This window comes from Notolepis coatsorum (assembly GCF_963971535.1).
Source record: "Notolepis coatsorum genome assembly, chromosome: 8".
NCBI lineage: Eukaryota > Metazoa > Chordata > Actinopteri > Aulopiformes > Paralepididae > Notolepis > Notolepis coatsorum.
In genome coordinates this window covers 131,493,532-131,507,232 of record NC_140172.1, presented here as the reverse complement: position 1 = coordinate 131,507,232, position 13,701 = coordinate 131,493,532, and the positions used below count along the sequence as shown (strand labels likewise).

General features: G+C 45.4%; 1 protein-coding gene across 1 annotated transcript in view; it reads right to left on the bottom strand.

Annotated features, from left to right (window-relative positions):
* gabrr3a (gamma-aminobutyric acid type A receptor subunit rho3a) overlaps window positions 1-12,952 on the bottom strand; it is a gene marked incomplete at both ends in the record, with an annotated part of 43,253 nt that extends 30,301 nt beyond the window's left edge. The window contains 3 exons of the mRNA XM_084320803.1: window positions 484-551; window positions 8,768-8,880; window positions 12,819-12,952. Coding sequence (XP_084176929.1) covers window positions 484-551; window positions 8,768-8,880; window positions 12,819-12,952 — 315 coding nt within the window. The remainder of the gene's footprint in view (window positions 1-483; window positions 552-8,767; window positions 8,881-12,818) is intronic.
* Between the last annotated feature and the right edge of the window lie 749 nt (window positions 12,953-13,701).

The window sequence follows — 13,701 nt, the reverse complement described above, 5'->3', positions numbered from 1 at the left end:
AATTATACAATCTTCTAATAATATATCCATATCAGATGCATACCTTTTCATCTACGTATATCCCTATTTCTTTATCAGACACATACATTTTCATTTACGTACACACGGTGTGTGTCTTAGTCTAGTGGTGAGAGCTGTGTTTGTATCAGGGTGTTGGCTCAGTCTAGTGAGAGCACTTCGCCTCTGACCATCATCATTGTTGGTTTGACACCCGGTCGTGGTTTGTTTTGGACTTTTGCAGATACGAAATGTAAATATATTACTTAACTTATGGCTATAACATAATGTACATTATGTGGTCGATTAGGTTTTGATGTTGGCTTAATGATACGCTGCTTTTAAATGATCAGTCTTGTCTTCTTGCGATGGTCATAATGTAATGAAACAGGACAGAGGTGGTGTCATTGGAAGATGAATCAGCGCACACCTCACCATAGATTATGTTGATGATGGCATTGGCGACACATAGGTTAAGATACTTACCATGTTGACCTCAGATATACTGTCAATACTCTCCACCTGGACGTCGATGCCCACAGGAATAGCTGCCCCTGTAACACAAGAGCACAACCAGTCAGTGTTACTTTTGAAGGTAGGGATTCACATTCTTTTACGGCTGTGGGTAGGGCGTTCCACATTGTTGTGGCATAATTGCGAAGCGTGTTTAGTCCCTTGTTTGAGCCGAATCTGGGTTGAACATGATTTGTGGAACTCCCTCTCGTGTTGTGGTCGTGGAATTCACTGACCTTTGGGAAGTATTTCGACATGTACATGGGTACCTTTGTGGTGTAGTGTATCTTGTAGACCAGGCCCATTGCAAGCTGCTGTACTCTGTCGCCTACTCTAAGACATCCTAGATTGTCAAGATGTGCAGGGGTGAGGTGGGTTTTAGGAGTAAGGTCAAGCAGTAGTCTGACCAGTTTGTTTTGTGATGTTTGTAGTCTTATTTTTAGTGCCTTTGGGGTGCTTTGGTACCATAGCATAGTCATAGTACCCTTGAATGAGTGCTCCTGTTAGAGTCTTCAAGGTATTCTTGTTTACCAGAGAGGAGATCCGGTACAAGAATCTTGTTCGTTGGTTGACTTTTTTAATTACATTGGTTGCCATTTTGTCACAGGAAAGATTTGCCTCTAGGATGGAACCCAGGTATGTAATTTCATCTTTCTTTGTGACAATAATTTCACCCACTGTAACAGAGAAACCGTTGGCCTTGCTGAGTTTGCTATTTGATCCAAAGAGAATGGACTCTGTTATCAGCGAGCCAGGTGCAGATTCTGCTGAGTTCCGAGCTGAGGGCTTTTTCAACCTGCAACTTGTCCCTGTCAGAGACCAGCAGGGCTGAGTCGTCCACGAACAGGAACAAGTTGCAGTCACAAACTAAAGACATGTCATTTACATAAATTAGGAACAGTAAAGGTCCTAGTATGCTTCCTTGTGGAACACCACAGCTCACTGGGAGGGGGGGGGGGGGGGCAGTGTACCATTCACGTCTATACTTCCCACAAGCAAGTTGTCCTTCCACGTTGCTCTGATTGGCCACTGACGTTTCTGGTCATGTGACATGTGCGCCAATCGCATGACGAGCAGTGTCTTAGCCCATTTCCACGTCGAACAGCCTGCAAACGACCTAACGCCTAGTTTATCACTGGTTAAGCTTAGGCGACTCTTTCGCAGTTGGTTAAGGTTAGAGTTTGGAATCAGGGCTGGCATTCTATCGCCATGCTCTAAGACAAACTCTAACCTTAACCAACTTCGAAAGAGCGCCTAAGCTTAACCGTCCAAAGAACTTGCCGTCACACGATTGGGCGCACATGTCACATGACCAGAAACGTCAGTGGCCAATCAAATCGCGCAAAAGGACTTGCTTGCGGGAAGTATAGACGCGTACCATTCACGTCCACCATCTGTTCTCTCCCCTCCAGGTAGGATTGCATCCAGCTCACTGATGAGCTATCAAAACCAATTGGTTTTAGCTTGTCAATCAGAATGGAGTGATTGACAGTGTCGAAAGCCTTTTGGAGGTCCAGCATGACCATGCCGCAAATAATATTTGCCCGCGTCCACCTGATGTTTGATGTGGTCGTTCAAATAGAGACGGCATGTGTCAATGGAATGTTCTGAAGCCAGATTGGAATTCGTAGATTAGTTTAGAAAAGGTACTTTTCGACCTGTTTGTAGAAAATCTTTTCCATAACGTTCGAGATGGAGATAAGAATAGAAACAGGGCAGTAGTTGCCTGGGTCTAATTTGCTGCCTCTTTTGTGCAGGGGGGTCACTCTCGCAATTTTGAAATCTTTGGGGACGTGTCCCTGTTTATTATGTGGGTGATGACTGGGGTGATGGTGGCTGCTGAGTCTCTGAGGAATTTGGAGGGAATATTGTCATGGCCAGTGGCCTTGTTAGGTTGGAGGGCGCTCAGTTTTTTGAACACCTCATCCGTTGTTACCATTTTAAGTTTGAAGTCATCTTTGTAGTGTTGAATCTGTAGTACTGTAGTGTTGAATAAAAACATATTCAAACATGATCTGAATCAAAGACACTTATTACAGTAAACTGTATTGTGTGTGTATGTACAGTATGTGTGTGTGTGTATGTGTGTGTGTGTGTGTATGTGTGTGTGTGTGTGTGTGTGTGTGTGTGTGTGTGTGTGTGTGTGTGTGTGTGTGTGTGTGTGTGTGTGTGTGTGTGTGTGTGTGTGTGTGTGTGTGTGTGTGTGTGTGTGTGTGTGTGTGTGTGTGCTAAAATGTGTTCATTTGAGAATCCAAACTGTCTCCATCGCACTGTGTAGGGTAAAGTACCCGTTCTTAATCTGGTGAAACACCTGTCTATAGCATGTGATGAACATAATGATGAATATCTTGATGAATATGCCTTGATATATTATAATGTTGATATAATCATCAAAATCAATATGGACTCAGGAAACCTCGCTCAACCTATACGTCACGTGTCGTTTGTTATGATAAGATTATATATTATGATAGTCTCAAAACGTAAATCTCGTTTTATTATGTAAGTCTCTCAGATGATCAGCTGTGTTTACATCCATGTCAGCCGACCCACGTGGCAGCTGCAGCTCTTTAGGGTTAGGGTCACACATAGCAGCTGCAGCTCTTCTTACACATAATCCTTTGCATTCAATGATGCAATTGTTTTGTCTGTCCTGCTAACAAAGCAGAGACCAGCATCCCTCAATATGTTGTAATGGGATTACAGTGGCCTCTCCATCAGAGTGTCCTCTGCTCCCTGAGGGTCCAAACACAGTGTCCTCTGGTCTCTGAGGGTCCAAACACAGGTCCCTGAGGGTCCAAACACAGTGTCCTCTGGTCCCTGAGGGTCCACACACAGTGTCCTCTGGTCTCTGATGGTCCAAACACAGTGTCCTCTGGTCTCTGAGGGTCCAAACACAGGTCCATGAGGGTCCAAACACAGGCCCCTGAGGTCCAAACACAGTGAGGGTTCAAACACAGTGAGGGTCCAAACACAGTGTCCTCTGGTCCCTGAGGGTCCAAACACAGTGTCCTCTGGTCTCTGAGGGTCCAAACACAGTCTCCTCTGGTCTCTGAGGGTCCAAACACAGGTTCCTGAGGGTCCAAACACAGGCCCCTGAGGTCCAAACACAGTGAGGGTTCAAACACAGTGAGGATCCAAACACAATGTCCTCTGGTCCCTGAGGGTCCAAACACAGTGTCCTCTGGTCCCTGAGGGTCCAAACACTGTGTCCTCTGGTCTCTGAGCGTCCAAACACAGTGTCCTCTGGTCCCTGAGGGTCCAAACACAGTGTCCTCTGGTCTCTCAGGGTCCAAACACAGTGTCCTCTGGTCTCTGAGGGTCCAAACACTGTGTGCTCCACTAATATTTTTCTAAAAGTTATAATTATTTTTTCCCCCCTGGCTGCGCCCCGGACCAATGTAAAAATTGGCTGGGGGGTGCATTATAATATATATATATATATATATATATATATAATAATGCACCCCCCAGCCAATTGGCTGGGGGGTGCATTATAATATATATATATATATATATATATAATAATGCACCCCCCAGCCAATTTTTACATTGGTCCGGGGCGCAGCCAGGGGGGAAAAAATAATTATAACTTTTAGAAAAATATTAGTGGAGCACACAGTGTTTGGACCCTCAGAGACCAGAGGACACTGTGTTTGGACCCTGAGAGACCAGAGGACACTGTGTTTGGACCCTCAGGGACCAGAGGACACTGTGTTTGGACGCTCAGAGACCAGAGGACACAGTGTTTGGACCCTCAGGGACCAGAGGACACTGTGTTTGGACCCTCAGGGACCAGAGGACATTGTGTTTGGATCCTCACTGTGTTTGAACCCTCACTGTGTTTGGACCTCAGGGGCCTGTGTATATATATATATACATATATATATATATATATATATCATATCATAATTATTTTGTCTCGTCTTAAAATGAAGAGATTCCGGCAAGATTATATTTTGTAAACTACATTTTGTGTCGTCGTTTGTGGTCAACGACATTGCATTAATTAAGATTATTATTATTATACATTAATTTAGTCACGTTAGTGTCACATGATTTCCATTAATGTGACGTCTCGTTGTCGTCAGGGGAAAAAGCTTCGTTGACAACCATATTTAGTCATCATTTTCGTTGACTAAATTAAGACTGTAAGACAGGGGTTATACACAGTGTACAGAGCCTCCCCCCTCACAGGTTGTGTGTGTTGTCATGGTGATCAGTCGGGGTGATCTGGTGGCTGTGGTTGTTCAGGGCCTCATAAAGATTAATAAGCTGCTGTCATTGTTTATCATCACAGACTATCTAGGTCAGGCAGGTTGTTTTTTGGAAGGGGGTTATGACAAATATGACACTGTAACCTACATTCAGCTCAAACGTACAAGCTGTGACAGCGCTTAATATTCTTCAGTTTGATCTATTTTGGCCCATATTCACGAAGCTAGGAGGGCTGATCTGTGGTCAGAAGCTAGGAGGGCTGATCTGTGGTCAGAAGCTAGGAGGGCTGATCTGTGGTCAGAAGGTAGGAGGGCTGATCTGTGGTCAGCTAGGAGGGCTGATCTGTGGTCAGAAGCTAGGAGGGCTGATCTGTGGTCAGAAGCTAGGAGGGCTGATCTGTGGTCAGTGGCGAGGAACATTCGTCTTCATGACCTAATTTAAACTAACACATAAGTACTCCCACTTTGAGAGGCTTTGTGAATATGAACCTGAATGAATGAATGAATGAAAACTTTATTTAACAGATTGCAGAATGGGTACAATACAGTACGGCTCAATACATACAATTGTTAAGGGGATGCAGACCTGAGAAAGACGTTTGTCTTGTTTCCATCAGGGTCCCCCATTTTCAATTCATATAGACATTTATGACATACACAACATACATGACATTTATGGCATAGGGACATATAGGTATTTAGTACTGATACATTTGTGACATAGGCGGTATTCAAATATACAGTACTGTTACCCCTAGATCCTGACAGAGTATATACATATGATGGGGAGGGGACTGTACATTAGGAGGGGGTGGGTGGGTGGGGGGGAAATATACATACGGCGGGGAGGGAATATATACATGCGGTGGGGAGGAGACTGTCTATTAGGAGGTGGTGGGGGTTTTGGGCATTTACGGTGGCCAGTTTCGAATTGCAGCCTCCCGTAGGTGCTCTTTAAGGGCGGTTTTGAATGTGGGCAGGGATTCACATTCCTTTACAGCTTTGGGTAGGGCGTTCCACATTGTTGTGGCATAATTGCGAAACGTGTTTAGTCCCTTGTTTGAGCCGAATCTGGGTTTAACATGATTTGTTGAGCTTCCTCTGGTGTAGTGGTTGTGGTATTCACTGACCTTTGGGAAGTATTTTGACATGTACATGGGCACCCCGGTCGTATAGTGTATCTTGTAGACCAGGCCCATTGCAAGTTGCTGTACTCTGTCGTCTACTCTAAGCCATCCTAGGTTGGCAAAGTGGGCAGGGGTGAGGTGGGTTCTGGGGTTCAGGTCAAGTAGTAGTCTGACCAGTTTGTTTTGTGATGTTTGTAATTTTGTTTTAAGCGCCTTTGAGGTGCTTTGGTACCATGAGGTGCACGCATAGTCATAGTACCCTTGAATGAGTGCTCCTGCCAGAGTCTTCAGGGTATTCTTGTTTACCAGAGAGGAGATCCGGTACAAGAATCTAGTTCGTTGGTTGACTTTTTTTATTACATTGGATGCCATTTTGTCACAGGAAAGATTTGCCTCTAGGATGGAACCCAGGTAGGTAATTTCGTCTTTCCTTGTGACAATATTGTCACCCACTGTAACTGAGAAGCCGTCGGTCTTGCTGAGTTTGTTATTTGAACCGAAGAGAATGGACTCTGTTTTGCCCATGTGTAATGATAGTTTGTTATCAGCGAGCCATATGCAGATTTTGCCTAGTTCCGTGCTGAGGGTTTTTTCAACCTGCAATTTGTTCTTGTCAGAGACCAGCAGGGCTGAGTCGTCCGCAAACAGGAACAAGTTGCAGTCACAGGCTGACGACATGTCATTTGCATAAATTAGGAAGAGTAGCGGTCCTAGTATGCTTCCTTGTGGAACACCACAGCTCACTGTGAGGGGGGGGGATAGAGTACCGTTTACCTCTACCATCTGTTCTCTCCCCTCCAGGTAGGATTGCATCCAGCTCACTGATAGGCTATCAAAACCAATTGCTTTTAGCTTGTCCATTAGAATGGAGTGATTGACAGTGTCGAAGGCCTTTTGTAGGTCCAGCATGACCATGCCGCAGTATTTGCCAGCGTCCACCTCTTGTTTGATGTGGTCGTTCAAATAGAGGAGGCATGTGTCAGTGGAGTGGGACGTTCTGAAGCCAGATTGGAATTCGTAGATTAGGTTTTTTTCCGCCAGGTACTTTTCGACCTGTTCGTAGACTATTTTCTCCATGACTTTCGAGATGGAGGTAAGAATAGAAACAGGGCGGTAGTTGCCTGGGTCTAATTTGCTGCCCTTTTTGTGTAGAGGGGTCACTCTCGCAATTTTGAAGTCCTTGGGGACGTGCCCCTGTCTTATAGAGAGGTTTATTATGTGTGTGATGACTGGGGTGATGGCGGCTGCTGCGTCTCTGAGGAATTTGGAGGGGATGTTGTCATGGCCAGTGGCCTTGTTAGGTTGGAGGGCGCTCAATTTTTTGAGTACCTCATCGGTTGTTACCATTTCAAGTTTGAAGTCGTCTTTGTGGACCCCTAGGTTTTTGTAACCGCCAGAGAGACAACTTACTACACCCTGTGAAGTTAATATTAGATGTGTGATTATATCTTTTCAGAGAGTCAGAGTCAGAGATTTTATTTGCCATGTATGGACGAATCCACATTGAAATACAGGTACAGAGCAAACAATGTGTGTCTACAACTAATCCAATGCAGGAGCAGAGTAGAAACAGTACAGAAACATAAAAAAAAAACACAAACCGTATAAAAGGACAAATGCTAAAGTTGATATCAACATCCCCTAAAGTGCATATCATAGTAAAGTGCATAATGCATAGAGGCACAATTTACAGTAAAAGTGCATATAATCAAAGTGCGTGATGCACAGACACACAGAAATAGCACTTCCACCACCTGACTAATAACACACCAAAATAAAATAGGATAATATACAAATCTAGTTTTTGGAGTTATTCAGGCTGCGCACAGCACTGGGGAAGAAACTCTTTGTAAACCGAGAGGTGGAGCATGTGATAGAGCGGTAGCGTGTACCCGACGCGTGTATATTTTCCCCAACGGAGTTTCACTTCAGCGTTCGGTTTGCGCGATCTGATTGGCCACTGAAGTTTTTTACTCCTAACAATCGCGCCAGCAGGCTGTTACCCTAACCCTAACCATAACCAACTAACCCTAACCCTAACCCTAACCTTAACCCTAACCTTAACCAACTTCGAAAGAGAGCGACTTCGAAAGAGTCGCCAAGCTTAACCAGTTTGTTAGGAGTAACGCGATTGGCGCTGAGAGAAACGTCAGTGGCCAATCAGATCGCGCAAACCAAACGCGGAAGTGAAACTCCGTTGGGGAAAATATACAGGCGTACCCGACGGGAGGGGGACAAAGAGGCCTGCGGCTGGGTGACCAGAGGGGTCGTTGATAATGCCAGAGGCACAGGAAAGCAGCCTGGCACCATAGATCTCTTCTAGAGCTGGTAGGCTAACCCTGATTGTCTTGCGTGCAAGACGCACAATTCTGTTCAGAGATTTCTTCTCCTGGTCTGTAATGTTACCAAACCATATAGTACAGGAGGAAGTAAGAACACTCTCAATCACACAGCGATAGAAGTTGTGTAGAATCACCCTGTTATTAGTGAACTCTATTATACTCTATTATATTATATATATATATAGTTAATATTAGATGTGTGATTATATCTCGAACCCTAACCCTAACCCTTTTAGAGTTAATATTAGATGTGTGATTATATCTTTTAGAGTTAATATTAGATGTGTGATTATATCTTTTAGAATTAATATTAGATGTGTGATTATATCTTTTAGTGTTAATATTAGATATGATTATATCTTTTAGTGTTAATATTAGATGTGTGATTATCTTTTAGAGTTAATATTAGATGTGTGATTATATCTTTTAGAGTTAATATTAGATGTGTGATTATATCCCCAGAACCAGGGCCACACCAATACACCTATCACAGAGCAGGGCCACACCAATGCACCTATCACAGACCAGGGCCACGCCCCCTCCGGCTAGCATATACACAGGCACGTCTTACCTCCGAAGCCTGGTCGCATGGCGAAGTCATGGTCCTCGATCCGCAGCAGCTGCTCAGACTTGATCAGCAGCGACTTGGTGCTGTCGGACTTCTTCAGTCGTGAGTCCACTCGTCTGGGAAGCAGAGGAGACAGTTTAAGTGTATTTATTTATTTATTACCCAGGGACAATGCACATCAATCAACACTTTCAGTTTCCACATCAATGTAAATGTGTCAGAGTTAGCTAATGAGCTAGTTTTCATCCGTATTCCCTGTCTAACATGATGTCTTTATGGTGTGGAGGAAACCAGAGTCCCTGACTAACATGATGTCTTTATGGTGTGGAGGAAACCAGAGTCCCTGTTTAACATGATGTCTTTATGGTGTGGGAGGAAACCAGAGTCCCTGTCTAACATGTCTTTATGGTGTGAGAGGAAACCAGAGTCCCTGTCTAACATGATGTCTTTATGGTGTGGAGGAAACCAGAGTCCCTGTCTAACATGATGTCCTTATGGTGTGGAGGAAACCAGAGTCCCTGTCTAACATGATGTCTTTATGGTGTGGGAGGAAACCAGAGTCCCTGCCTAACATGATGTCCTTATGGTGTGAGAGGAAACCAGAGTCCCTGTCTAACATGATGTCTTTATGGTGTGAGAGGAAACCAGAGTCCCTGTCTAACATGATGTCTTTATGGTGTGAGAGGAAACCAGAGTCCCTGTCTAACATGATGTCTTTATGGTGTGGAGGAAACCAGAGTCCCTGTCTAACATGTCTTTATGGTGTGGAGGAAACCAGAGTCCCTGTCTAACATGATGTCTTTATGGTGTGGGAGGAGACCAGAGTCCCTGTCTAACATGATGTCTTTATGGTGTGAGAGGAAACCAGAGTCCCTGCCTAACATGATGTCTTTATGGTGTGGAGGAAACCAGAGTCCCTGTCTAACATGATGTCTTTATGGTGTGAGAGGAAACCAGAGTCCCTGTCTAACATGTCTTTATGGTGTGGAGGAAACCAGAGTCCCTGTCTAACATGATGTCTTTATGGTGTGAGAGGAAACCAGAGTCCCTGTCGACCATGATGTCTTTATGGTGTGGAGGAAACCAGAGTCCCTGTCTAACATGTCTTTATGGTGTGAGAGGAAACCAGAGTCCCTGTCTAACATGATGTCTTTATGGTGTGGAAGAAACCAGAGTCCCTGTCTAACATGATGTCTTCATGGTGTGGGAGGAGACCAGAGTCCCTGTCTAACATGATGTCTTCATGGTGTGGGAGGAAACCAGAGTCCCTGTCTAACATGATGTCTTTATGGTGTGAGAGGAAACCAGAGTCCCTGTCGACCATGATGTCTTCATGGTGTGGGAGGAGACCAGAGTCCCTGTCTAACATGATGTCTTCCAGGTGTGGGAGGAAACCAGAGTCCCTGTCTAACATGATGTCTTTATGGTGTGAGAGGAAACCAGAGTCCCTGTCGACCATGATGTCTTCATGGTGTGGGAGGAGACCAGAGTCCCTGTCTAACATGATGTCTTTATGGTGTGGAACAAACCAGAGTTGCTAGATTATCAATAGTATTTGAAGCGGGCTGAAAAATCGATTATCCATGACCTGGTCAGCGCTAATGTCACACACACACACACACACACACACACACACACACACACACACACACACACACACACACACACACACACACACACACACACACACACACACACACACACACACACACACACACACACACACACACACACACACGATACTGCATGCCCGAGAAGCAAGACCCGGACCGGAGTTATTTTTTCTATGCACATTCCCAGTCAATCCAATCCAATGATGTGCAATAGGGTACTGCACAGAGGGGAGCCCTCAAACCCGTTCGAGATAAAGACCGGAGTGAGACAAGGCTGCCTGCTGTCCCCCTTCTTGTTCCTGCTGGCCATTGATTGGACCATGAAGAAGACAACATAAGGAGCCAGAAACGGCATCCAGTGGACACTGATGCACCAGCTTGAAGACCTCGATTTTGCAGATGACCTAGCTCTCTTATCACACAGTCACCAGCAAATGCAACAAAAGACTAACAAACTAAAGGAAACAGCCTCAACTCAACCAAGATGAGGCCTTTCTGTGTGGAGTTTGCATGTTCTCCCCGTGCTCGCAAGGGTTTCCCCCCCGATAAGATAAACCCAATGGAAAAACATGCACAACAATAGATCGCTAACGCTGTGGCGTCCTTGACGAAGACGGACAGGAGCACTTGGATTGGTCCCCTGGCGCGGCTCACGTTGACGCCTGTCTGCTCCCGGCTGCCCTTGGGGGGGAAGGACGACGGGATGGGTTAATCGCAGATACGAATTGCATGCATGCATCGCATGTGTGCCGATTGATGACCTCTGAGCAGGTCCTAAATTATTATTATTATTATTATTATGAAGATCAACACAAAGTGCCAGCAAAACATTGAACTAGAGGGAGAGGCCATCGAAGAAACTAACTCCTTTACCTACCTTGGGAGCGTAGTAGATACAGCGGGTGGCACAGAAGAAGACATCAGAGTGCGAATCGGAAAAGCAAGAACGGCATACAACCTACTTGGTCGAGTATGGAGGTCTCGCGAAATAAAAACCAACACAAAGCTGAGGATCTTTAACTCCAATGTTAAATCAGTCCTCCTGTATGGCTCGGAGACCTGGAAGACAACCGTAGGGCTGAAGCAGAAAGTACAGTCCTTCATAAATTCCTGCCTCCGCCGCATTCTAAGAGTGAAATGGCCAAATGTCATTACAAATCTGGACCTGTGGGAGCGCACAAAACAACTACCCCGCCAGAAGAAATAAAGAAGAGAAAGTGGATGTGGATAGGCCATACCCTGAGAAAGGAAGACACAAACATCACCCGGCAAGCCCTACGATGGAACCCACCTCGTTCTTGGGAAGGGGAAATGAAAGAGGCTGGACTGGGATGGCACAACATCGTTCGGGAGGCCAAAAACCGCGCAACATGGAAATAAATCATCAGTGGCCTATGCTCCGCAGGGAGTGCAAAGGCTTAAGTCAAGTAAGTCAAGATGTGCAATACCATCCGGGAGAAGGGCGGTATTTGCCCTTTTGCGAGCTCAGACCCATTCCCAATGATAACATCAGGTTGGATGGATGAAAATGAATGGATATCGCTAATAAAAGAAATAACGAGCAAAACCTGAGAAAACTCGTGATTGGCACGCAACGCATGCCAATTAAAATGTGCATGTTAAAATGATGCACATTTCAATTAACATGCACGTAAAAATTATGCACATTTCAATTAACATGCACATTCAAATTATTCAATTTAGCACCTCCCAGCAAGATACTGGTAGTTTAATTACATGAAGTAAACTCCTCCACAACACTACACACTACACACTACACACACACACACACACACACAACACACACACACACACACACACACACACACACACACACACACACACACACACACACACACACACACACACACACACACACACACACACACACACACACACACACACACACACACACACACACACACACACAGCAGCGGGGACATCTGCTACAGGGTGTTAGTGATGATGATTAAGTGTATTTTTAACAGTCTGATTGGAAACTGAAGTAAAGACACAAACAACCTCATCTGTCAGACCACAGCAACCTGTCCGACACATCGCCATGGTTACTTGTCTTCTGTTGTCTATAGGTTGCAATGACTCGTTTCATGGAGCATTCTGCCCTGCCGCCTCTCAGTAGACGTTAGCATGTTGTCGTACTCTCTGGAGAAGACGTTAGCATGTTGGCGTGCTCTCTGGAGAACACGTTAGCATGTTGTCGTGCTCTCTGGAGAAGAAGTTAGCATGTTGGCGTGCTCTCTGGAGAACACGTTAGCATGTTGGCATGCCTCTGGAGAAGAAGTTAGCATGTTGTTGTGTTCCAGCAGGGCTAACCCTAACCCTAACCCAGCAGGGCTTGCCCCCCATGTTGTTGTGTTCCAGCAGGGCTTGCCCCCCATGTTGTTGTGTTCCAGCAGGGCTTGCCCTCCATGTCAGCTCACCCTCCCTGCTTCAGCTTGCTGTTCTCTCCCAGGTCCGTGTCCTTGTGCCTCTTCTTGGGGCTGCTGTTGAGCTGAGTGAGGGGCCACAGTCCGGCCAGACACAGCAGCCGCAGCACCAGGACGGCCAGGATCATGGTGACGCCGGGGCTGGAGGGGCGAGAGGCAGGGTTGGAGTCAAGAACATCCGTTTGCAAAAAACAAACCAATAGAACCTGCAACAAAAGTATATTTGTAATTACATGAAGCATATTATAGTGTACATCTAGCACAATAAGAGCTTGGCATGCTGGAGAGCTAGATACATCAACTAGCTTCATCAGCAACTTCAGCTAGCGATATCAACTAGCCACATCAGCTAGCCACATAAACTAGCGACATCAACTAGCCACATCAGCTAGCTACATCAGCAACTAGCGACATCAGCTAGCAACATCAGCTAGCTACATAAGCTAGCGACATCAACTAGCCACATCAGCTAGCTACATCGGCAACTAGCGACATCAGCTAGCAACATCAGCTAGCTACATAATCTAGCGACATCAACTAGCCACATCAGCTAGCTACATCAGAAACTAGCGACATCAGCTAGCAACATCAGCTAGCTACATAAGCTAGCGACATCAACTAGCCACATCAGCTAGCTACATCAGCAACTAGCGACATCAGCTAGCAACATCAACTAGCTACATCAGCAACTAGCTACATCAGCAACTAGCTACATCAGAAACTAGCCTCTCTGCCTCTCTGTCAAAACCCGTTTGAGGAAGTGTCGGGTTACACTATGCGCTACAACCATAGAGGGGGCATTACTGCAAATCAGTGCTATATTCACGTCAGCAATACCGTCAAATCAGAACAGCTTAGTTGAGTGAGGGAAGATCTC